At 39.3% G+C, this 27,423-nt stretch overlaps 1 protein-coding gene across 8 annotated transcripts in view; it reads left to right on the forward strand.

Moving 5' to 3' along the window:
- ORC3 (origin recognition complex subunit 3) overlaps window positions 1–27,423 on the forward strand; it is an 86,079-nt gene that overhangs the window by 31,531 nt on the left and 27,125 nt on the right. For all 8 annotated transcript variants that reach the window (XM_008976470.4, XM_003822860.5, XM_034962502.3 and 5 more), the window contains 2 exons: window positions 11,874–11,990; window positions 13,437–13,516. In XM_008976470.4, coding sequence (XP_008974718.1) covers window positions 11,874–11,990; window positions 13,437–13,516 — 197 coding nt within the window. The remainder of the gene's footprint in view (window positions 1–11,873; window positions 11,991–13,436; window positions 13,517–27,423) is intronic.

The raw sequence follows: 27,423 nt of genomic DNA on the forward strand, positions 1-27,423 counted from the left end.
GTTAGAATATTGTAATGATAGTAAGATGAGATTGAAGGTAAGCCATAGTGCTAAAGATGAGTTTTGGTAATACATACGATTTTCAGATTTTGAACAAGAGAATGTTAGATCTTATACATGTACAATTATATATCAATTTAAAAAATTAAAAATGTGTTTTAAAAAATGTTAGATTCTAGAGGGCATGTGTTTCCCTCCATTGGTAATTTATGCCCATTATAAATGCTCAAAAAATATTCAGAATGGCTTTTATTAAACATTATTTCTAATGTAGAATCCACACTGGGCCGTAATATAAAGTCACTTCTAGATTGGGCTCAATAATCATTTTAGTAATCTCTGTAATGCCTTCAGAGCAGTATAGGAGGTTCTCAGACCTCCATGCAGGTTGTTTTGCTGGGAAGAAATTTAAGAACTAGTGAGAAAGAATGTGTGCATGTTTACTGAGTCTTTGAAGATTAGCTAGATTAGCTCTCTGTTGAGTCAGCTAGTTGCCAAGTCCATTTCCTGCTAGAACTTTCTGTCAGAGTTATTTCAGAAGCCAGGAATAGATTTTTTAAGAGTACCTTTAACCATTGAGATGACAGAGGGAGAGAATGTCTAGGCTAGTGTATTATAGAAATTGCCTGACATTGGTCAGGCACGGTGGCTCACGCCTATCATCCCAGCACTCTATGAGGCCTGGGTGGGTGGATCACTTGAGGTGAGGAGTTCAAGACCAGTCTGGCCAACATTGTGAAACCCCATCTCTACTAAAAATACAAAAATTAGCTGGGCATGGTAGCGCATGCCTGTAGTCCCAGCTACTCAGGAGGCTGAGGCAGGAGAATCGCTGGAACCTGGGAGGCGGAGGCTGTGGTAAGCCGAGATTGTACCACTGCACTCCAGCCTGGGTGACAGAGCAAGACTCTGTCTTTAAAAAAAACAAAACAAAACAAAACAAAAAGAGCCTGACATTTATGTCTGCTTTTCAGTGACTTTTTACATATTTTCTTAGCATTTATTTATGCTATCCTTGTTCTTGTTGCACTGTCAGTTTTGCTTGTTATGATCTTTGGTGTATTCATTTTCAAATTACATACTTTGTCATATAAGTGCATGTTTTCTAGAGACTTATACAGTGAGAAATATGAAAAAGCACAGAGATTTGTACCCTTACCCTGAAAAAGTTACCTGCAGGCTACCTGCTGAAATCAAAAGACAGAAAGTGTCTAAGAAAAAATGAATGTTTTAGGCCAGGCACGGTGGCTCACTCCTGTAATCCCAGCATTTTGGGAATCTGAGGTGGACGGATCACTTGAAGTCAGGAGTTCAAGACCAGCCTGGCCAATATGGTGAAACCCTGTCTCTACTAAAAATACAAAAATTAGCCGGGCATAGTGGTGCACGCCTGTAATCTGAGCTACTCCAGAGGCTGAGGCAGGAGAATCACTTGAACCTGGGAGGTGGAGGTTGCAGTGAGCCAAGATCATGCCCTAGCGTGGGCAACAGAGCAAGACTCTGTTTCAAAGAACAAAAACAAAACAAAACAAAAGAATGTGTCTTGATTTTTTAGTTTAGAGTAAAAGTATCTTTGAATATTCTCATAATAATGCTTCTCTTTTTATGGTTTTGTAAAAATACATGACAATAATGTGGTACTACAAAATACAGGAAATTTTGTATTTGAACTGCAGTTACTCATTAGCTATGTATATTTAAGAAAATCACTTACCTTATTTAAGCCTCAATTTTCTTTTTTTTATTATACTTTAAGTTCTAGGGTACATATGCGCAACGTGCAGGTTTGTTACGTGGGTATACGTGTGCCGTGTTGGTTTGCTGCACCCATCAACTCGTCATTTACATTAGGTATATCTCCTAATGCTATCCTTCCCCCAGCACCCTCACCCACCAACAGGCCCTGGTGTGTGATGTTCCCCACCCTGTGTCCGTGTGTTCTCATTGTTCAACTCCCACTTGTGAGTGAGAACATGTGGTGTTTGGTTTTCTGTCCTTGTGATAGTTTGCTGAGAATGATGGTTTCCAGCTTCATCCATGTCCCTGCAAAGGACATGAACTCATCCTTTTTTTATGGCTGCATGGTATTCCATGGTGTATATGTGCCACATTTTCTTAATCCAGTCTATCATTGATGGACATTTGGGTTGATTCCAAGTCTTTGCTATTGTGAATAGTGCCGCAATAAACATACGTGTGCATGTGTCTTTGTAGTCGTATGATTTATAATCCTTTGGGTATATACCCAGTAATGGGATTGCTGGGTCAAATGGTATTTCTTGTTCTAGATCCTTGAGGAATCACCACACTGTCTTCCACAATGGTTGAACTAATTTACACTCCTACCAACAGTGTAAAAGTGTTCCTATTTCTCCACATTCTCTCCAGTATCTGTTGTTCCCTGACTTTTTAATGACCGCCATTCTGACTGGTGTGAGATGGTATCTCATTGTGGTTTTGATTTACATTTCTCTGATAACCAGTGATGATGAGCATTTTTTCATATGTCTGTTGGCTGCGTAAATGTCTTCTTTTGAGAAGTGTCTGTTCATATCCTTTGCCCACTTTTTGATGGGGTTATTTTTTTCTTGTACATTTGTTTAACTTCTTTGTAGATTCTGGATATTAGCCCTTCCTTTGTCAGATGGGTAGATTGCAAAAATTTTCTCCCATTTTGTAGGTTGCCTGTTCACTCTGATGACAGTTTCTTTTGCTGTGCAGAAGCTCTTTAGTTTAATTAGATCCCATTTGTCAATTTTGGCTTTTGTTGACATTGCTTTTGGTGTTTCAGTCATGAAGTCTTTGCCCATGCCTAGTCTTGGTATTGCTTAGGTTTTCTTCTAGGGTTTTTATGGTTTTAGGTCTTACATTTAAGTCTTTAATCCATCTTGAAAGATTTTTTTATAAGGTTAAGGAAGGGATCCAGTTTCAGCTTTCTACATATGGCTAGCCAGTTTTCCTGGCTCCATTTATTAAATAGGGAATCCTTTCTCCATTGCTTGTTTTTGTCAGGTTTGTCAAAGATCAGATGGTTGTAGATGTGTGGTGTTATTTCTGAGGCCTCTGTTCTGTTCCATTGGTCCATATCTCTGTTTTGGTACCAGTACCATGCTGTTTTGGTTACTGTAGCCTTGTAGTACAGTTTGAAGTCAGGTAGCATGATGCCTCCAGCTTTGTTCTTTTTGCTTAGGATTGTCTTGGCAATGTGGGCTCTTTTTTGGTTCCATGTGAACTTTAAAGTAGTTTTTTCCAGTTCTGTGAAGAACGTCATTGGTAGCTTGATGGGGATGGCATTGAATCTATAAATTACCTTGAGCAGTATGGCCATTTTCACGATATTGATTCTTCCTATCCATGAGCATGGAATGTTTTTCCATTTGTTTGTGTCCTCTTTTATTTCACTGAGCAGTGGTTTGTAATTCTCCTTGAAGAGATCCTTCACATCCCTTGTAAGTCGTATTCCTAGGTATTTTATTCTCTTTGTAGTAATTGTGAATGGGAGCTATTTAAGCCTCAATTTTCTTATATAGAAAGTAGGATAATAGGCTGGGTGTGGTGGCCCATGCCTGTAATCTCAGCACTTTGGGAGGCCAAGGCAGGCAGATCACTTGAGGCCAGGAGTTTGAGACCAGCCTGGACAGCATAGCAAAACCCCTTCTCTACTAAAAATACAAAAAATTATCCAAGTGTGGTGGTGTGTGCTTGTTAACCCAGCTACTTGGGAGGCTGAGACACTAGAATCCCTTTAACCAGGGAGGCAGAGGTTATAGTGAGCTGAGACAGCGCCACTGCACTCCAGCCTGGGCAACACAGCATGACTCTGTCTCCAAAAAAAAAAAAAGTAGGATAATAATTCCTAGTATGATTTTTTCATAAGGTTAGTGATAATCAAAGTTCGTTCAGCAAATAAAAGTGATTTGAAAACAAATATAATGATAAAGCTTTTATAAATGAAAATAATAACTGTTGTTATATATTTTTCACTCATAAAAATTAAGATCAATATGAACACATTTTATTTATTTATTTATTTTTATTTTATTTTTTTTTTTGAGGTGGAGTTTTGTTCTTGTTGCCCAGGGTGGAGTGTAATGGCGTTATCTCGGCTCACTGCAACCTCCACCTCCCAGGTTCAAGAAGTTCTCCTGCCTCAGCCTCCCAAGTAGCTGGAGTTACAGGTGCCTACCACCACACCCGGCTAATTTTTTGTATTTTTAGTAGAGACGGGGTTTCACCATGTTGGCCAGGCTGGTCTCAAACTCCTGACTTCAGGTAATCCACCCGCCTCGGCCCCGCAAAGTGCTGGGATTACAGGTGTGAGCCACCGCGCCCAGCTTTTTTTTTTTTTGAGGGGGTCTCGCTCTATCGCCCAGGCTAGAGTGTAGTGGCACGATCTCAGCTCACTGCAACCTCCACCTCCTGGGTTCAAGCCATTCTCCTGCCTCAGCCTCCCTCGTAGCTGGGATTAGAGGCATGGGTCACCACACCCGGCTAATTTTTGTATTTTTAGTAGAGACGGGGTTTCACCATGTTGGCCAGGCTGGTCTTGAACTCCTGACCTCAAGTGATCCGCCCGCCTAGGCCTCCCAAAGTGCTGGGATTACAGATGTGAGCCACCACACCCAGCCAATATGAACACATTTCAATGTATATAAAGATGTATATACATTTTTATGTATTATAATATACAATCTATATGTAATATTTATAATACTCTTATGTTATATAGTTGTATAGACATACCTACCATTAGAGTTTATCATTTTGTGCCCATTTTCTATATTCAAGTGTCTAAAAGATAGACCTCACAGAATATTCCAGAGAAATTTACAGTCTGTATAACTGGAAACCACACTTCAAGAACTACTAAGTTAGACTGCCTCCCTAGGAGGAAGCATTTGTTATTGTTTCCCCCATCACCTCATTTTCTTAAGCTAGAACTAATCTATTAAGTTCCCACCTAAACAAATGATTGATCTCAGTTATCTTCTGACTAGAATCAAGACGTTAACAAAAACCTTTAACTCCCTCAAAATTACGGATCCACTGCTTCAAAACTATATGTCAGCTTTGAATTTAATGAACTCAGTAATGAGTTTTTTAAAAAGTGTACTTTTAAATGTAAAAATTTAGCTGACTAAAACTAACACAGGAACAGAAAACCAAGCACCACATGTTCTCATTTGTGAGTGGGAGCTGAACAATGAGAACACAGGTCGGAGGGAGAGCATCAGGATAAACAGCTAATGCATGCGGGGCTTAATACCTAGATGATGGGTTGATGGTGCGGCAAACTACCATGGCACACATTTACCTAAGTAAGAAATCTGCACGTCCTGCACATGTATCCCAGAACTTAAAATAAAATAAAATTTAAAACTTTACCTGACTAAACAATGTACATTTGTAGGTGATTTGCTAGGAATTTCCTACTAAGGAGGGACATTAGAAGACCTGGTACAGCCGATGAAATACTGAAAATCTTCATACTATGTAGAAAGCTTAGATTCGTTCCCTTGCAGGTGACAGTTGAAGTTTTATTATTCTTACTTGTTAATGTTTTGCGTCTTTATACCTATTTTCCCAACTAGACTTTAAATCCTTTTAGAGTGAGAAATAAACCTTGAACTCCTTTAGCACCCTCATTTCAAAAATGAAGAACTGCAGCCAAGAGAAAGGAAGTGAAATATCTCATGTCACAGAGCAAGTTCATGGTAGAGTAAGGACTTCTTTTCACCGTTTAGTATGCTTATCATAGTGTCTCATGAACAAAAGGCACAAAATCAGTTCATGAGTTTGATGAAGACCTGCCTTTCACCTTTGACCCCACCTCTTTCTGTTTCTTTTGTCAGACCTACAGGGCAGACAGGGGGAAGAAAATTTATTAGAAAAAATAATAAATGGAAAAGTAAAGGAAAAAGGAAAACAATCACAGTCTATCAAATGTGATCAGATGAGCTGGGCATTAGCCTAGTGTGTCAGGAATTAATCATTTAAATTCAAACTCTTTGTCAAGTGCTTCTCTTGATCTATACTGCTGAGGTAGGAATATGGAGAACAAAAGGCAGAGACAGATGAGAAGACTAGCACTCTTGCCACATAAGTGCTAGGAGAAAGCTGTGGTTTGGCATTCTTATTAGATAGCAGTAATATGCTAAGTCTGGAAAACACTGCCAGCCAGCATTTTTCTCTAATGAGAAAAATAAGGCTTAGTTATAACAAGATAATAAATGAGAAAATTCTGTGTTCTTAGACAGTTGATATCTCTTAATCCTAAAATTCAACAGTCTGTTTTACCAGTTTTTAATGATCAGTGAATTGATTGAAAAGAAATTACAGAAGTTTATAGTCATTTTTACATACTTTATTTTATAATCTGAGGTCACTGTTCACCCCTATACATACAATTCTAGAGACAAAAGTGGTAAGTACTATGGAAGTAGAAGAGAAATAAATGCATGGCAAATTTAATTCTGCCTAGCCTTTTTTTCTTTACCTGTATAAGTTTTACATATATATTGACTTCTCCTCCAGAGAAAGCAGCTAGCTCAATAACAATAGGGGCTCTGTCATATAAGTAAACAGTGATATATGATTTTTAAAAAATAGATTCAGGGGTTTACAGGTGCAGGTTTGTTACATATTGGATGATGGTGAGTTTTTGGCTTCTAGTGTGCCCATCACCTGAATAGTGAACATTGTACCTAATAAATAATTTCTCTGCCCTCACCCCTCCCAACCCTACCCCTTTTGAAGTCCACAGTGTCTGTTATTTTACTCTGTATATACATGTGTACCTATTATTTAGCTCTCACGTATAAGTGAGAACATGCGGTATTTGATTTTCTGTTTCTGAGTTCTTTCACTTAGGATACTGGCCTCCTGCTCCATCCATGTTGCTGCAAAAGACATGCTATCAGTGAATGATTTTTGTATGAATAACAGACAGGATTGATGAGGTTGGAGATGACTAATTTAAGAGGGTATATTGCACATTAAGAGGCAACCCGCAGTCTAATGTAAATGTGTTTTTTAAACATACATTTAAAAAAAATGTTAGAACCAATATTTACATATTGAGAAATTTTACGTTACAAATTCAGACTTTTGAAAAATCAGGAAATCTAGACCACATCCAGCAAGACAAAATATGGTTGCTCTTACTTAAAAGAGAGACTGAGGCTGGGCACAGTGGCTCACACCTGTAATCCCAGCACTTTGGGAGGCCGAGGCAAGCAGATCAGCCTGGGCAACATAATGAGACCCCATCTCTACAAAAATTAGCCGGGTGTGGTGGTGTGCACCTATATATAGTCCCAGCTACTTGGAAGGCTGAGACAAGAGGATCACTTGACCCTGGGAGGTCAAGGCTGCAGTGAGCTGAGATTGCACCACAGCATTCCAGCCTGGTTGCTAGAGCAAGATCCTGTCTCAAAAATTAAAAATAAATAAAAGAGAGACTAAGTGTTCAGTCTTCATTCATTAATGTACTCTTCATTCAGCCAATATTTTTCTAGTGCCTATTATGTGCCCGGTGTTAATCTAGGTTTTGAGAATACAGGAGTGAACCAAACAGCCAAAACTTCTACCGTTTTCATTGTATCAGGGAGACAGACAGTAAATAAGATAAATAAGTAAAATATCTGTTAGTGATAAGTGCTGAGATAAAAACAATGAAGCAGAGAAGAAGGATATGAAGTTCCATGTGCGTGGGAAGTGGAGTCAAAATTTTAAATAAGGACCTGACTGAGAAGGTAAATTTTGAGTAAAGACCTAAAGGAAGTCACAGAGCTTGCCACTCAAGAATCTGGAGGAAGGGAATTCTAAGCAGATAGAAAGGACCCGAGGTTGGAGCATGTCTGCCATATTTGAAGAAGAGCAAGGAGGCTGCTATGTATTGCTTTGCTTTTTTTTTTTTTCTTTTTGAGACAGTTTCGCTCTGTCACCCAGGCTGGAGTACAGTGGTGCAATCATAGCTTGCTGCAGCCTTGACTTTCTGGGCTCAAGCAGTCTTCCTACCTCAGCCTCCTGAGTATCTGGGACTACAGGCACATGCCACCATGCCCAGCTAATTTAATTTTTTTTTTTTTTTTTGTAGAGACAGGGTCTCTCACTATGTTGCTCACTATCAAGCTGGTCTTGAACCCCTGGGCTCAAGTGATCCTCCCACTATGGCCTCCCAAAGTGCTGGGATTATGGGCGGAGCCACTATGCCATGCCTGTTTTTCTTATAGCAGAGAAATATTTCTGTTCCTTTGTCAAAAATCAGTAAAGACTAAGAAGTCTTCATGCTTAAAGAACAGAGAAAGCATATCTTTTTAGTAAATAATGCATATTCCTAGACAAAGTGTATCTCCGTAGAAAAGAATCATTGTAAACACAATTATGAAACAAAATGGTGACAGCTATGACTAGTGTGCAGAAAAAGTGCCTGAAGAAAAATTTAACATATGGAAAGTAGGGTTAATATTTCAACAGGCTTTATTTTCACATGTACATGGTATGATGCTGCTGTAATGTATTAAATGGAAAATTTTTTTTTGAGATGGAGTCTCACTCTGTCACCCAGGCTGGAGTGCAACAGCACGATCTTGGCTCACTGCAACCTCCGCCTCCTGGGTTCAAGTGATTCTCCTGCCTCAGCCTCCCAAGTAGCTGGGATTACAGGCTCCTGCCACCACACCCAGCTAATTTTTGTATTTTTAGTAGAGAGGAGGTTTTGCCAGGTTGGCTAGGCTGGTCTTGAACTCTGACCTCAGGTGATGCACCCGCCTCGGCCTCCCAAAGTGCTGGGATTACAGGCGTGAGCCACCCTGCCCGGCCCGAAAATTTTCTCATATATCAAAACCTTTTACAGGTTTGAGTTTGTAAAATAGTGTCCATAAGTACATTAAGAATTATTGTTTTAAGGCCGGGTGCAGTATCTCACGCAGTGTCTAATCCCAACAGTTTGGGAGGCCAAGGTGGGCAGATCACTTGAGGTCAGAAGTTTGAGACCAGCCTGGCCAACCCAGTGAAACCCCATCTCTGCTAAAAATACAAAAAATTAGCCAGGCATTGTGGCAGGCGCCTGTAATTCCAGCTACTCAGGAGGCTGAGGCAGGAGAACCGCTTGAGCCTGGGAGGTGGAGGTTGCAGTGAGCTGAGATCACGCCACTGCACTCCAGCCTGGGCAACAGAGCAAGACTCCATCTCCAAAAACAAACAAACAAAAAAGAATTATTGTTTGAATAAGTAAAGGCAGATACATATGTGCAGGTATCTAAGTAAGATGGAGAACTTAGAGGACATGTTATAAGAAAATGTTAATCATTTGTGATGTTTTTTGTTGCAACTGATAAAAACACATATAAATAACAATGAAATCTTTATTATGTGGAGATTAGGTTCTAAGTCAGCACGTAAGGTGAAGATCTGGGATGGTCAAAATTACTCTTGAAAAATCCCTTAGAAAGGTACAGCAAACCTTCTCTCATTCGTTAAGTCCATCATAGCCAGTCTTTTTCCCCATTGTTGGAACCAACCATCATTTCCTCAGTTGAGCACCAGATGATATAGTCTGCCATGTTGTATGGAACAAAACAAAACAATACAATACAAAACATTTTTTAGGCCAGTCACGGTGGTTCACACCTGTAATCCCAGCACTTTGGGAGGCTGAGGTGGGTGGATCACTTGAGGTCAGGAGATCAAGACCAGCCTGGCCAACATGGTGAAACCCTATCTTTACTAAAAATACAAAATGTTAACTGGGCATGGTGGCGGGCACCTGTAATCCCAGCTACTCAGGAGGCTGAGGCAGGAGAATCGCTTGAACCTGGGAGGTGGAGGTTGCAGTGAGCAGAGAGTTAGACTTCATCTTAAAATTTTTATTTTTATCTTAAAATAATGATTAAAGCAAAACAAAACATTTTTTAAACACTAGAACTCTACTGAGCACAGGGATGCACCACACAGTGAAAAGTATGAAGGAACTGAGACCACCTAGGAGAAAAACATGTTTATATTCCTCATCGAACACTTATTCCAGGGCAGGTATGTTCCTTGAGTATGCAGTATTGCCCTATAGTGGGTAAAGTATTTCTTTTCTCTCCTTATCCAAGTAAATGGAATGAAGATACTCACTTCTACTGCATCACCCAGATACTTGTACACATAGCTATTCCACAAGGCAAAAGAAAATAGGTAGCACAAGTAGCATGCAGTGTGATTATTCAGTAATAGAGTTCATTTTCTTCAAAATATTCCCCCTGTTTAAAAGCTATTTAAGCACACATCAAGGTAATTAATGGCTTTATGCCATCTGTATGTTATGGCTCACAGTAAAAAACTAAAGAACTAAGCTAAAGTTTAGAACTAAAGTATACCCTCCCAATGGTGGTTAAAACAATTTTTGATTATGGCTACTTTTGTTATGATAGGAGATTTAGATTTTGTTGTGATAGGAGACATAGATTTTGAAATTACCAATCAACTCAAATAATGGGAGGGAAAACATTTAGGTGCTAAAAACTTTTCTTTAATCTGCCATGTGCTTTCAGGTAATGACCTGTAGATCGTTGACCAAGGAATTGATTTCCTAAGTGAGTTGGTGTTTAGGAAGATATGTCATATTTATTGCTTTATAGAGGTTAGATTTGCTTGAATTTATTGATATCTGAGTTATTTTCTATATGGTTGACCACTAAAAATAATGGGTATCTGCAAGATATTACTGAAATAAAGACACAGCCCAGCAAAGCCTTTATTTGACTTCTTAAAGGAGAAAAATATTGAAGACCATGGCACAGATGATAATCCTCTTAAGAAAATGTTACAGAGTAAGTGGTTATAAAAGGAATTGAGGCCTGAAAATTACCTGATAGGATATAATGTTTTAAAATCATTTCTAAACTATTTCAGGAGGCTCTAGAAAACCTCTCTCTCCCCTCGACAAAACCTTTTGAAACTGATTTGTGAGATTAATCATCCATAGGTTTCTTCTTTTTTTCTGTATCTAAATCCCTAATATGGCGAGTAGGGCTAGTTTTCGGTTGTGGGTTTTTTATTTTTATACAAATGAGGTCTCACTATGTTGCTCACCCAGGTCTTAAACTTCTAAGCTCAAGCTATCCTCCTGCCTCAGCCTTCCAAAGTGCTGGGATTACAGGCGTGAGCCACTACACCTGCATAGATTTCTTAAGACACTATCCCTCATGTCATCATTCTTGCTAGATTCTAAATTATAAAACTTGTTGGCTTCAGATTTATTTATTTATTTATTCTTTTTTTTTTCTTAATTGGTGAAGCAAATAAAACCAGTATTGGAGATCTCAGCAAGAGGCAGGGACTCATCAGAATCACTTGTGTTTCTGCCATAGTCTTTTCATTTTCCCCTTCAAACACACTAACACACTTGAGCAGTACTTTAGGAAAAGTATGCAACATAAGCAGAACTTTAGCAAGTTCATTAGGTTGGTACCATTCTGTCTGGTGATCTCACTCTTCTGATGCTAGCAAGGTGGAGGATAAAGCACCTTCCCTTGCTGTGGCACACACCAGGTGATGGGCACAGGCAAGCATCCACTAAGGTGCTTTCTTGCATACTTGTAATTTTGGTGGCCAAAGTATTGTGGGAATGCTAGAGCTATCAGGAGATTAAAATACAGTATCAATTCTGGCTTGTGTAAAGTATCACCAGACTTGATACTAAATCAGAAATGCTCTGCCTGTATTCTGGATTTTATATGTATTTCAAATTTTCATGAATTAATTTGTAGTTTTGAATCTTCTTGTCAGTTTTCCAGAAATTTTTATAGCCATGAAGTAGATTGTATTATTATGCTCTTTTATTAGCTGACTTATATATTAATAATATATTCTGTGATTTTTAGGAGGAAACACAATTATTACTAGAAAACCTGCATGTTTATCATATGAATTACTTCCTGGTTTTGAGATGTCTTCATAAGTTCACCTCTTCTCTTCCCAAGTATCCACTAGGTCGACAGGTAATCCAAGCCTCCTCATTTGTAATCCATGAAGTAGGAATGTTAGTATTTTCTTGCTTTGGTTTTTGTAGCATTCAGGCATCAGAATGTGAAATGAAGCCAATCCTTACAATGAGAACACAATCTAAATCCATTCCAGCTGTAAACATTACTGGTAATTGATATTGTTTTTTTGTTCAGATGGCCACAGCTAGAAACAGCCGTATGAATCCCAGTGGTGTTGCTTCCCCTACAATGTTTTTGTACTAAGGCATTTGAACTTTCCTTCTTTAACACTTCCTTGTCACCTATACTGAGAGAGCTGTTTCTCTTCCCTTAATGGAAGAAGGAATCTGTTTGAGAATGCTTGATGGTTAACCTTGCACTACACCCAGAATAAAAAGAGAAGCAGTACTTCTGCTGCTTGAAAAATTATGCTCAGCTGGCCTTTATGTTATTCAATAAACCTATCAACCATCTGTAGAGTAGATTTTAGCAGAGGAATTCTATATTCCTAAATCATCTTAGCTCAAAGCTTTGGAGAACAAATACCAGTATGTAAGAATGACTTGTTGGCTGGGTGCAGTGACTCACGCCTGTAATCCCAGCACTTTGGGAAGCCAAGGCAGGTGGTTCGCCTGAGGTCAGCAATTCGAGAACAGCCTGGCCAACATGGTGAAACCCTGTCTCTACTAAAAATACAAAAATTAGCCCGGCGTGGTGGCACACACCTGTAGTCCCAGCTATGAGGGAGGCTGAGGCAGGAGGATGGCTTGAACCTGGGAGGCGGAGGTTGCATTGAGCTGAGATCACTGCACTCCAGCCTGGATGACAGAGTGAGACTCTGTCTAAAAAAAAAGAATGACTTGTTCATGAGGTGATTTTTGCCATTGAGCCTTAAATGAGCCTCTTTTTCTCATTTTTCCTTTATCAGTTTCGTATTTTAAAATGACCACTGATATCAACCAATCTCAGTATAGCCTCATTTTACTTTTATATAAATTGCTTTTTTTTTTTTTTTTTGAGACAGAATCTCGCTCTGTCACCCAGGTTGGAGTGCAGTGGCGCAATCTCGGCTCACTGCAAGCTCCGCCTCCCAGGTTCACACCATTCTCCTGCCTCAGCCTCCCAAGTAGCTGGGACTACAGATGCCCGGCTAGTTTTTTGTATTTTTAATAGAGACGGGGTTTCACCGTGTTAGCCAGGATGGTCTCGATCTCCTGACCTCATGATCCGCCCACCTCAGCCTCCCAAAGTGCTGGGATTACAGGCGTGAGCCACCGCGCCTGGCCGTAAATTGCATTCTTATAAAGCCTGATCCATGAGATATATGCCAAGTCTATTATAATCTAAAGAAAATGAGTTTTAATAACATTAATTTTTTTGTGTGTTGACCAGAAATGATTTTGCCAAACTAGTAGTGTGTATACACTTTTGGTTCCTCACAAATGTGTTGTTCCCTTACAGATCAGAGAGTTGTACTGTACATGTTTAGAAAAGAACATATGGGATTCAGAGGAGTATGCATCAGTCTTGCAGCTGCTGAGGTAGTTTTGTTTTTTCTTGTTTTTCTATTTTTGTCTGCTATAAGCCTGCCAGTAAGTAGCACCTTCCTCTAGAACCCTGCCTGCCAAAAAGTTTCATAAATAGCCATGTTGTGTCTAAGAATATTTGCATATATCTTGAATTTATCCATGTAGCTTATGATGTTTTTAATATAGCAACTATCCGTTTCTTTGCTGGTTTAACCTTGCATTTGAGCTTGTGGTTTTTAAAGGAAAATCCATGATTGTTTAGTCAAATACTGACACTACCCTAAGAGAGCTTAGATATGGATCATTTGAATCCAGCCAACTTTACATCATGGCAGGGAAAGCAAGTCATGAAAAGTGAGGTCACCATGTCCCCAACCTGGTTGAATGCAGGAAGAGCATCATTGGGTGATATGTACCCAGTGGTCACAGCTGACCTTGACTAGGAGCAGCAAGGAGTAGGCAGTGGCCTTGGTGCCTTCCCCCACCTTAACATTGGCTAATTCATAAATTATTTATCTAATAATATACAAGTAAATAAAATATCTTAGTGTTAAAGTTATTATTTATATTCCTTGGTTTCACTTCTTATATGTATAGTTACTTTTTAGTCTTCCATAAAAAAATGACACTTGGATAGTTATAAGGGGAAATCACATGTGAGCTAAGTTTCGCCAGTTTTATAATTTTCCTCAGAGGTTGTAAATGCTTATATAAAAATATTTTAAAGAAGTCTGAAAACTGAATATTTATTAAGTCTTGCTTTCCTCTGGGCCCACAAGAAAAGAACAGATGGGCACAGTAGGAGGAAAATTCACACTGAAAGCACTTCAAGTCCAGAGACTTAATAATACAAATATTAGTGATCTAGCAGGTGCAGCTTAAGATAGAAAATGAATTTCATGCTATCTGGAAAAATACCTCCCCATGGAAACTAGATTGCCACTGAAAAGCTGTGTTTTATTTCATTTTTTAAAATCCCAACAAGATTTCTTTTTTCTTCTTTTTTTTTTACCCATAAGGAAACCAAAAAATCCCAATAAGATTTCTATGTATTTATAAGCTTATGTCAACTATAGTATTTCTGAGACTTATTTCGCTTTCTAAATATACCTATCTTACATACCCAGTTGATTCTTTCAGGGTTTTCTCTTTTAAGCTTTGTGATTAGTAATTGTCTTCCTTCTCCAGTGAGGTGTTCCCAGATTCATAGATTCTTTTGTCAAAGAGGAACTTGTTCTTTTTGTTCTGAACCTCCCAACACCAGTTGTCTTAGGGTACAGTCAAGAACCAAGAATGCCAGTTCCAAAGTAGGGTAAGGAAACATGAGCAGCAGTAGTAATGGTGATAGCAGTAACCATCACTTATTGAAGGCTTGCTGTGTGCAAGGCACTTTGTTAGGCACTCTCAGTACATTTTCCAATCTAAAACTCTTAATATACCTTTATGGTAGATATTATTAGGCACACTTTACCCCTTGAGGAATCTGAAACACACACAGGGATTAAGTGACTTGCCTGAGATCACCTAGCTGCTGAGGGAACCAGGATTCTACTCCAGGTCTGACTTCAAAGCTGTTATACCTTCTGCTATTCTTTGCCAAGATCTAAAATATGGATTTGGAGATCTGAGTACAGCAGAAGCAAAAAATAGAAAATGAGATTTCATTTTGCTAAGCTGAGGTCAGAAACATGGGCAGTCAAGAGCAAAGCAATGTAAAAAGCACTACGGGTCAAATATAATACCTACAGCAAGGACAGGCAGGAGTCTGGGTTCTATAAAAGAGGAAAGGAATTGGGGAACCTCTGGGCTGGAATCAGCCTTTTCTCCTTTGTACAGATTTGATGTAGACCAGAAGTCAGGGATGCTTTTTAGTTAAGGCATGCTCAATAGGCATCACCTGAACTTCAGACCATTCTCATCACCTGTCTTGAAATTTTATTTAACTCATGAGAGAAAAGACTAAAATGACCCCTGAATGATGCTTTGGAAAGAATAACTGCTTAAGGTACTATTAGAAACATAATCTAATTAAATTTCTTATTTGAAATTTTTTATAAGAATCAGCTTAAATTATTTTTCAAGAAAAAATGCTTTTTACAGATTGAGCATCTCTAATCTGAAAATCTGAAATTCAAAGTCCTCTAAAATTTGAAACACTTCAAATTTCAAAACTTTATGAACACTTGTGATACCACAAATCGAAAATTCCACACCTGACCTCATGAAATGGGTTGCAGCAAAACAGAGGCACACCACAGTTTATTCAGCTTACCATTGTTTGTTGCTGTTGTTTAACACTGATATGGGTATTACTTAGTTACACTTAACACATTATTTTTTCACTGTACCAATGGTGTGTCCTGTTTTTTAAGTGTTAAGTACTTATATGTGAATAGTGTAAGAAAATGGTTGCATATAAATTCAGGAGTCAGTAATGATGGGGATACCAAGCAACTACAGATTGATTGTCCATCTAGTTGGCCGAGATAGTGACACCTTTGCTTTCTGATGATTCAGTGTACCTTGTTTCATGCAGAAAATTATTTAAATTATTCTATGAAATTACTTTCAAGCTGTGTGTAGAAGGTGTATTTGAAACATAAATGAATTTTGTGTTTAGACATGCATCCCATTCTCAAGATAATCTCATTATGCACATATGGCAAATATTCCAAAATCTGAAAAAATCCAAAATGCAGAACACTTCTGGTCCCAAGCATTTCAGATAAGGGATACTCAATCTGTATGTGGAAGCTGACATGTTTAAATAACCACAGATCAGATGAGATCCAGCCCATTCAGGGTAGTATGGCTGTAGACATCCCTCTACCCCTAATTCTTCTGCTTTGTTTGGGAAGAACATGGAAGAAAAGGTGACTTCTGCCTCCGCTGCTCTTACCTCCACCGTAGTGGCCTTTGGCGATGCCTCCTACCTTCCCCCAACAACTCTCTTGCGTGTTAGAGAGAAGGGGCCCTCCCAGCACAAAGTTGCATTCCTCCCCCCTAATTTATTCTAATTTATTAATTTAGTCCCACCCCTTCTGAGCCTGCAGCCTTCTCCTGCAGCCTGGGGACTGTAGAGTAAGTAGCTGCCCCAGCCCCTCCCAGGCCTGACCCAGCCTGGGGAGTGGGACAAGGCGTGGGTGTGGCCCTGTTGGAGGTTGATGTTGCTGTTTTTATCTCTTGCCTTTGTGTTTGTGTTCTGTGATACTTTTTGAGAAAGAAGAGGCCAGGCACAGTGGCTTACGCCTGTAATCCCAGCACTTTGGGAGGCCAAGGTGGGTGGATCACTTGAGCTCAGGAGTTTGAGACCAGCCTGGGTAACATGGTGAAACCCCCTCTCTGCCAAAAATACAAAAAAAAAAAAAAAAAATTAGCCTGGCATGGTGGTGCACATCTGTGGTCCCATCCTTGGAGGCTGAGGTGGGAGGATCACTTGAGCTTGGGAGGCGAAGGTTGCCCTGAGCTGAGATCGCACCACTTCACTCCAGCCTGGGTGACAGTGAGATTTCGTCTCAAAAATATACATATAAAAGAAAGAGAAAAAAAGAAATGTGAGCAAAGCAGAAGGAGGCGGATTCAAACCCCAGTATGTCACGCCTCATGCCTTTTCTTTAGTGGTGGGAAACCCTTATCTTGTAAAGGGAATGTGTCCCCTTCTTCAGCCTCTAGTGTATTTCACAGAAAACAAAACCTCCCAATAAAACTGTTGAAACCTGGAAAATAAAACAATATGTCATCTACTTGAAGAAATATCTGGTGACCATTTAAAACATATTTACAGTGACTTTGTAATAATGTGGGAGAATGTTTATGTCACATATTTATTAGTGGAAAAAGACCTATATAATTTTATATCACAGTTATTTTTTAAATGTAGGCAACAGACATTCATGTGTGTGGGGAGCATGCAAGTGTTCATTTATAATATATGCCATTATTTGACATGAGCTCAGTGGTTCTGCATATATTCTGCCTTTCCTTGCTCAGTCAACTCTTGGAGTATGAAGACCACATCCCTATATGGGATATGAGTAGGTTAATTTTTCACTCAACCCTGTGTCATTATATAAGGATATGTTTCCATTAAAAAGCCATTTGGGAACAGAAAGTAGTAACAAATGATGCTAACCCAGCAGTGAGCTAGGTAAGTACAACTGTTTTTCCTTATCAGATGTGAAAGACTGTAAGAGGAAAATTTTACCCCTCTATTGGAGAAAATTTCTGAACACCCATCTAGAAATCAAATGCTAGGCCAGTAATTTTTCATATTTTTAAAATTCACTGAACCTTGCATAAATAAGGTTTTAAGGGTTATTGTAAATCAGAGGCAGCTGGGTGTAGTGGCTCACGCCTGTAATCCCAGCGCTTTGTGAGGCCAAGGTGGGGGCAGATCACAAGATCAGGAGATGAGGAGTTCGAGACCAGCCTGACCAACATGGTGAAACCCCGTCTCTACTAAAAATACAAAAAATTAGCCAGGCGTGGTGGCAGGCACCTCTAATCCCAGCTACTCGGGAGGCTGAGGCAGGAGAATCACTTGAAGCTGGGAGGCAGAGGTTGCAGTGAGCCGAGACCTTGCCATTGCACTCCAGCCTGGGCAACCAAGTGAGACTCCATCTCAAAAAAAAAAAAAATCAGAGCCTCAACTTAAATGAGTATGTTGGATCAGCCAGACCTGAAGAGTACTACACTCTCATACCAGTAGCAGTGGATTCTTGGATTGGGGATAATGAAAAGTGTGCCCCACTTCTTAGGGGAATTTATGTGCTCTACCTCATCAATTGAGAATTACTCATCTACAGTTATTCCATTTTCTTTCAAATGAGGAAACCAAGGCCAGAAACATTGACTTTTCTACAGTTGACAGAGCTGAAACTCTTTCAACCCTATTCCAGTTACTTAGAGGTGGTAATAAAAGGAAATTTATGGTTTTGTGGCCAGTAGTACATGTTCAGAGTGTATCCAAAATTTTAAACCAGCAGAGCAAGCTTCTGTGGACTCAGATACCCTCCTCCCCCATCCTGACACTAGTCATATTGGCACAGGACACAGACATAAATGAAAGGAGCCACAGTGTCTAGTCTGCTTATCCTAAGTGTAACCTTATGAGCTTGCAAAGAAACAGACTTACAAATCGAAGGTGATTGATAGCTGGAGGAATTTACCTTAGGGTAAAGGAATTATTCTAATTTCTGAGTAAGGCTTTTGACTTAAACAGTAATATATTAGCAGGTCAGCTCAGCTTTCATTGAGTAAAAAAATAAAATAAAATAAAAACATGACCTGAATAATGATATTAACATTTGATCACTTCAGCTTAGTTCAAAGAGACTAGAAATTTGGACTCTAAGTAATGCATTATTTCCTGACTTTGCAGATCAACTTTAGGTGATATTTAAAGATCTACTTAGGAAAAATGACACAGCTCCACAATCTATGATAAGCTTCCTAATAATCTAACTTATGATGATGTAGATTTATCCATCCAAGAGCTTTGTAAGACTGCATCATTAAAATATAATTTCTGGCAGGCACGGTGGCTCACACCTATGAATTAGAGCACTTGGGAGGTCAAGGCAGAGAGATCACTTGAGCCCAGGAGTTAAAGACTGGCCTAGGCAACATGGAGAAACCCCATCTCTACAAAAAATACAAAAAGTATATGAGCTTGGTGTTGCATGCCTATAGTCCAAGCTACTTGGAGGCTGAGGCAGGATCACTTCAGCCCAGGAGGTTGAGGCTGCCGTGAGCTGTGATTGTACCACTGCACTCCAGCTTGGGCAACAGAGTGAAACCCTGTCTCAAAAAAAATAATAACTAGGCCGAGCATAGTGGCTGACGCCTGTAATCCAAGTACTTTGGGAGGCTGAGGTGGGTGGATCACCTGAGGTCAGGAGTTCGAGACCAGCCTGGCCAACATGGTGAAACCCCGTCTCTACTAAAAATACAAAAATTAGTGTGGCACATGCCTGTAATCCCAGCTACTCAGGAGGCTGAGGCAGGAGAATCAATTGAATCCGGGAGGCAGAGGTTGCAGTGAACCAAGATCACACCACTGCACTCCAGCCTGGACAACAGAGCGAAACTCCGTCCCAAAAATAAATAAATAAAATGAAAAATAAAGAAATAAATGGCCGGGTGTGGTGGCTCACGCCTGTAATCCCAGCACTTTGGGAGGCCGAGGCGGATGGATCACGAGGTCAGGAGATTGAGACCATCCTGGCTAACACGGTGAAACCCCGTCTCTACTAAAAATACAAAAAATTAGCCGGGCGTGGTGGCAGACGCCTGTAGTCCCAGCTACTCAGGAGTCTGAGGCAGGAGAATGGCGTGAACCCAGGAGGCGGAGCTTGCAGTGAGCCGAGATCGCACCACTGCACTCCAGCCTGGGCGACAGAGCGAAACTCCGTCTCAAAAAAGATAAATAAATAAAAAATAAAAATAAAATGAAAAATTAAAAAATAGAAATAAATAAAATAATATAATTTCTTTATTTTAGAAAAGGAATTGCCAATCCTGAATTTGCATCATATTAGGGCCTTCACAATTATCTGTAGGCTTACAGATGATGAAATCAGGCTTGGGACAGAATTGTTAAAGCTCTCTTTGAAACAAAAGATATTGAGAGTCACTGTGTTTTGTGTAATGGTTTCCAGGCTTCAATGTGCATAAGAATTAGCTGAGATATGGCCTAGCGAGGTGGCTCACGCCTGTAATCCCAGCACTTTGGGAGGCGGGCTGATCAGGAGGTCAGAGAATTAGCTGAGATATTAATCATTTCAGCTCTTTCCCCAGAGCTTCTGTTGGGAACGCTGGTATGGTGTTTCAGCAGGAATTTGCATTTAACAAGCACTCTGGCACATTCAGACAGATGACCCAGGAACTATACTTTGACAAATACTTCCAGAAAATAAAGGGAGAGGTTAAAAAAAAAAAAAAGCGAGGAGGGGGAAACTTTTGAGGAAAACAATGAAGCCATCAAAGGAAGTCTTTATTTGTGGAGAAGCTGAATGGCTGTAGGCAGTTGATCTCAAATTGGCTTGAAAACTGGACTGAGGTATTCCGCTAATAGTGAGCTAATGGTTTTTATCACAGTAAACAGAAAAAAAGATCTGAATTTGTATTTTGTTTTTCTTTATTAAACATTTACTGCCTACTGTCACTTTTCTGTTAGCAAAATGAACAGATAACTAAGAAACATTAATTTTAAAAACTCAGAAATAACTCATCAAATTTTGACAGCTCTTTTCTTTCTTTCTTGTGAACTCAGGGTTATACAGTCATCCATCACTGTCTGTGGGGGATTGGTTTTAAGAGGACACCGTAAGTTCCATATATGAAATGGTATATAGTGTTTGCATATAAGCTGTGCACATCCTCCCATATATTTTAAATCATGTCTACTTTACTTATAATACTTAATACAATATAAATGCTATGTAAATAGTTGTTACATTGTATTGTTTAGAAAATAATGACAAGAAAAAAGTCTGTACATGTTCTATACGGTCTCTTCTCCTACCCCCCAAAATATTTTCAATCCAAGGTTGATTGAATCCACCAATGTGGGACCCACAGATACAGATGGCTGACTGTACTTTTAAAAATTACATCAATAGGCCAGGCATGGTGGCTCACGCCTATAATCCCAGCACTTTGGGAGGCTGAGGCAGGAGGATCACCTGAGTTCAGGAGACCAGCCTGGCCAACATAGTGAAACCCTGTCTCTACTAAAAATACAAAAATTAGCCGGGCGTGGTGGCACACGCCTATAGTCCCAGCTACGAGGGAGGCTGAGGCAGGAGAATTGCTTGAACTCGGGAGGTGGAGGTTGCAGGAGTTAGCCAGCCTGGCTAACATGGCGAAACCCCGTCTCTACTAAAAATACAAAAATTAGCCTGGCGTGGTGGCGTGTGCCTATAATTCCAGCTACTCTGGAGACTGAGGTGGGAGAATCACTTGAACCTGGGAGGTGGAGGTTGCAGTGAGTTGAGATTGTGCCAGTGCACTCTAGGCTGGGTGACAAAGCGAGACTCCATCCAAAAAAAAAAAATTGCATCAATAAAGTATGTGTATATTTGAACTTACTCAAGTTGCTTCTAACCATGTGATGAATTAAATTTATTCTTTTTGATGTATTCCACAAAAAAGCATGGCATCCCACAAAGGGCATCATGACTTCCAGGTGCTTCCCAGGATGAACCAGTTTGAGAACTGTTCCCTTTAGAAAAAGTATTCTTCACTAAGGCATTAGGTTAGGAAATTATTAATTATTGCATGGTTATTGCTTTGCCCATCCATTAAAAAAAAAAGGGGTTTTTTAAATGCTTCATTTTTGAAACCACTGATCAGATGACAAAGATAACCCTGGTCCTTACCTATACAGAATTTTGGTCAAATCATTGACGTGAACAGTAGAGAGCTACAATACAGAGTAGTAAGAGCTGTGATGGGTCAGGGCTAGGGTGCTGAGGAACCAGTAGACTGGACAGTTAACCTCCATTTGTGGGGTTGGCAGCTTCTCTAGGAAGGAGCACCTAATATGAAATATCAAGGCTTAGGAGGCGATACACATACTTTTGGTTTCTGTTTCATTGTTATCATCCTACATAATTGCTTTGTTGTGTTAGTCTTTGAATAAGACAATTTCTTATTTTTACATGCTTCTTAATTTTTTTACATGCTTTTTATTATTTTTACATGCTTTTTTGTTTTGTTTTGTTTCCTTAACTTCCAGCCTTCATTGATATATATACATTTGCAAGTTTGAGTTCTGAGTATTTTTCAAAACTAGCTGGTAATGGTAATGTTTGTTTAGAATTTGAAAACTCGTCAGGCAAAAGATGTTTTCATTAGCCATGGATTGGCCAGTTTTTCCTTGTAGCCAGTTCTTATAATCAGACATTTATATAATTAGTACTTAACCAGAAATTATTGGCTTTCTGTATGATGAAGCAGAATACTCCATTGCCCTGCAGGATGATTCTTTTTAATGATTGCTTAATGATTCTCTTTCTTAGTTAAGAAAACTTTTTATAAAAATGACAGTCTATAAAGCCTTTATTGTTTTTCTCAACTCCTGTGACAGATTACCTATAAAGCTTTTAATACATTAGGTATCACAGGCATTTTTTGGACCATTTACCTGATAGTGAAATAATTTTTTCTTTTCTTTTCTTTTTTTTTTTTTTTTTTTTTGAGGCAGAGTCTTGCTCTGTTGCCCAGGCTGGAGTGCAGTGGCATGATCTCAGCTCACTGCACGCTCCACCTCCCAGGTTCATGCCATTCTCCTGCCTTAGCCTCCTGAGTAGCTGGGACTACAGGCGCCTGCCACCAAGCCCGGCTAATTTTTTCTATTTTTAGTAGAGATGGGGTTTCACTGTGTTAGCCAGGATGGTCTCGATCTCCTGACCTCGTGATCCGCCCGCCTCGGCCTCCCAAAGTGCTGGGATTACAGGCGTGAGCTACCGTGCTCTGCCAATTGTGAAGTAATTATTTCTTAATTAAGTTGGATAAAGATAAATCGCTCTTCTGTGGCATTAATGTGACCTATCTTAGACATTTTTTTTTATTTCTCTTTAATCTCACATGGTGGCTTTCAAACTTTTTAGTTCTGCTATTTTCTTTACAATTTTATTCTCTTTATTTTAAAACAAAATGTTAGTTGGAATGTACCAAAATTGGAAAGCATTGTCTCACTGTCTCTAATTCTTCTCCCATTCTCTTTAACTGATTACAATTAGGCTTGTGCTCCAGATCACAACTAGTTTGATCAAAGTCACCAGTGACCTCCATGTTCCTAAATCTAGCATTAACCTGTTATCAGCATTTGACTACAGTTCATCACTCCCTTCTTAATGGATTTCTAGGACTTTCTTGGTTTTTCTCCTACCTCAGTATATGCTCCTTCACATTCTCCTTTAGTGCTTTCTCTTCTCTCTGACATCTTAACATTACAGTGCCCCAGGGCTTAATCGTAAGCCTATACCTCTCTCCTGAGTGCCAGGCTGTTATATCCATTTATGTCCTATTTAATACCTCCACTTAGATATCCAATACACACCTCAAAGTTAACCTACCCAAAACTGAACTCCTGATCTTCCCCTGAAATCTATCATTTTCCTACTGTCTCTTTATCATTCTGATTTTTCAAACCAAAAGCCTGGGCTCTGCCTTCATAATTTATCCAGAATCAGACCTCTTCTTGCCACCTTCGTTCGCTTGTACCATCATAGTCCAAGTCATCGTCGTTGCTCACCTGGATTATTGCAGTAGCCTCCTTTCTGGTTTTTCTGCTCCCCTACAGGTTCTTCTCAAAGTAGCAGTCAGAATAGTCCTTTTAAAATATTTCAGATAATGTTACTCCTTTGCTCAAAACCCTCCGTTAACTCCCCATTTCACTCAGAGTAAAAGCCGTATACAGTGACACTATGTGACCGCCCCCCTCCTCTCCCCACATGGCCTCTCTCTGATTACTGCTCATTTTCTCTCTCCATTTCAGACATCTTGGCCTCCTTGTTTTCTTGAATATTCCAGATATGCCCACTATGGAACCTTTGCACCCATTGTTCTGTCTGCCAGGAAAAGCTCTTCTGGATATTTGTATGGCTAACTTCCTTTCCTCCTTTATGTACTTGATCAAATGTCATCTTTTCAGTGAGGCCCTAACCATTTAAAAATTGAAAGCTTCCTCCTCCCATGGCTCTCCGCTTATTCTGTTCAGTATTTTTCCATAACATTTATCAATTTTTAACGCATATATCGTATATATGATATAGATAGATAGTGCGTGTCTGTGCTTCTCCCAGCTCTCCCACTAGAATGTAAGTTCCGTGAGGACAGTGATTTTTGATTCAATATGCCTCAACAGTGACTCAATATGCCTCAACCTCAAATGCCCACAACAGTGACTAGTATGTAGTGTGCATTCAATAAATATCTCTGGAATGACTGGTTCATGACTGACAAAGGAGTTGAAACCCAGTTTGAAAAATGCTTGTCTGATAGCTAGACTCAATCCTTAATTTTTTATTTGAGGTGCTATATATAAACACACTTTTTTGGAATAAGCTAAATATTTTGTAGTTGTTTTCAAGTGATCTTCTTCAGTTAGGTTTGGTTTATCCAAAGTGCTTTGACGGCCGCAGTGGCTCATGCCTGTAATCCCAGCACTTTGGGAGGCCGAGGCAGGCAGATCACTTGAGGCCAGGAGTTCAAGACCAGCCTGGCCAATATGGTAAAACTGCCTCTCTACTAAAAATACAAAAAATTAGCCAGGCATGGTGGCATGCGCCTGTAGTCCCAGCTACTCTGGAGGCTAAAGGACGAGAATTGCCTGAACCCAGGAGGCAGAGGTTGTAGTGAGCAGAGACTGCCTCACTGCACTCCAGCCTGGCAACAGAGCAAGACTCTGCCTCAAAAACCAAACCAAACCAAACCAAACCAAACCAAACCAAAAAAAAAGTGCTTGCTATAGTCATTCTAATAATCTAAGTGAAAAAATAAGTATTTTTCTGATATTACCCCTTGTATTATATAACCTCGAAAACCAGTCATCCACTGTTAGCTATTTGCACTTCAGATATTTTTCCACACACAAATGTATATTAAATAATACTATATATGGTGTTCCACACTTGCATTTTTTGTTTTTTTGTGTTTGTTTTGTTTTTGTTGTGGTGGTTATTTTGGTTTGTGCCTAATATTCTACCACAGATGCCATGTTTTGAGATGCAATATAGCATGCTCAGTAAGAGCATGGATGTCAAGCTGAACTGTCTAGGTTCAAACCCCAGCTTTGCCAATTACCAGCTATTGGATTCTGGACAAGTTTACTTAAGTTCTCTGTGCCTTTGTTTTCTCATCTCTAACATGGGAATAATAATAGTATTTACATTGTATCGTATCAAATGACACTTGATACACATGTGGGTATAAATGTTAGCTGTCATCATTAGTATTACATATTGCCCTACCTCATTGTTTCTCATCACTATATAATATCATGTTTTTAAAGTGCTTTTTATTTAATCAGACCCTTTTTTGATACATATTTAGATTGTTTCTAATTCTTCACTATTACAAACAATAATCATGAGCAGTGGTAAGTCTGTGTATTTGTATAACTATTTCCACAAAACAAAGGTAGATGTAAACATATTGAGTCTAAAATATAAACATTGTTGTACAGTGTACACTCACACCAACCATGTACCAGTGTGTATTTCCCTACACTTTTGCTGCTGCTGGATATTATCAGGCTTAAATATCTTTCTTGGTTTTCTTCTAGTATTTTATGGTTGATGAGCTAGTTCTTTTTCCCTGCTCCCAGACCGTACTTACATTTTTATTCTATCTGAAATGCATTTTTGTGTATAAGGTGAGATAGTGACCTGTTTTTTTTAAAATAGTTAATTCTGATACCCAGTGTCTTTTCCCTCACTGATTTGAAATGCTATCCCTGTGACATAACAAACACCCATGTACACCTAGATCTCTTTCTGAACTCATTCTCTTCTGTTGACCTGTCTATTCCCAAGTACCATCAATTTTAATCATCGTAGCTTAACACTGTTTAATGTATTTACAGCCCTACCATACACACTCAAGTGTACACACATTGTTCCTGTTTTTTAGAACAATTATTCCAGATACATTTCAGAATAATTTTATTAGTTTTTAAAATTTACGGCCAGGCGCCATGGCTCACACCTGTAATCCCAGCACTTTGAGAGGCCGAGGCGGGCAGATCACCTGAGGTTAGGAGTTCGAGACCAGCCTGACCAGCATGGAGAAACCCTGTCTCTACTAAAAATACAAAATTAGCCGGCATGGCGGTGCACGCCTGTAATTCCAGCTACTCAGGAGGCTGAGACAGGAGAATCGCCTGAACCCAGGAGGCAGAGGTTGCGGTGAGCCGAGATTGCACCATTGCACTCCAGCCTGGGCAACAAGAGCCAAACTCCATCTCAAATAAAAATAAAAATAAAATTTAACCTCTGTAATTTTGTTTCAAACTGTTAAGAATATTGATTAATTTGGAAAGATTTGTATCTTTACAATAGTGAGTGTTAAAATGTCTATTCATTTATTCAGGGCTTTTTTAATATAGGTCATACACATATATTATAATGTGTATTGCTGTGTATTTAGTAGGTTTTGTTACCATTTTGAACATGGGCCTTTTTTTCATTATGTAGTTTAATATAAGATATTGATTACATTATATGGATATGTATATATGCATGCATATATATCTTTTATTCACTTACTTTTTTACACTCTCTGTCATTTTTTTTTTTTTTTGAGAGAGAGTCTCTGTTACCCATGCTGGAGTGCAATGGCATGATCACGGCTCACTGCAGCCTTGACCTCCCAGGCTCAAGCAGTCTTCATACTTCAGCCTCAGTAGCTGGGACTACAAGTGTGCGCCACCAGGCTGAGCTAATTTTTTCTATTTTTTGTAGGAATGAGGGTCTCACTTTGTTGCCCAGGCTGGTCTCAAACATCTGGGCTCAAGTGGTCTTCCCATCGGCCTCCCAAACTGCTGGGATTACAGGCATGAGCCACCACGCCCAGCTCTTTCACACTCTCTTTTATTTGCAGTTCTTAGATTTTCTAACTTTACAGTCACATCATATGAAATGATTAATTTCATCCTCCTTCTTAACATTTATACCATTTCTTCTTCTTAATTTATTGTAGCATCTAGACTCCAGAATGATGCTGAATAATAGTGATGATAGCAGGCAGCATTGATTCTGTGTGTGTATAATTTTACTGGAAAAAAAATTTTAAATAATGACTTTATTGGGGTTGGTTAAGTTATTATTTCTAATCAGCCTTATCTCAAGTCTTGTCATTTTACATTAAACAAGAGAATACTTGAGAAAGTGTAAGATCTTTCTGCTCTGGGA

Source organism: Pan paniscus, chromosome 5 (genome assembly GCF_029289425.2).
Source record: "Pan paniscus chromosome 5, NHGRI_mPanPan1-v2.0_pri, whole genome shotgun sequence".
NCBI lineage: Eukaryota > Metazoa > Chordata > Mammalia > Primates > Hominidae > Pan > Pan paniscus.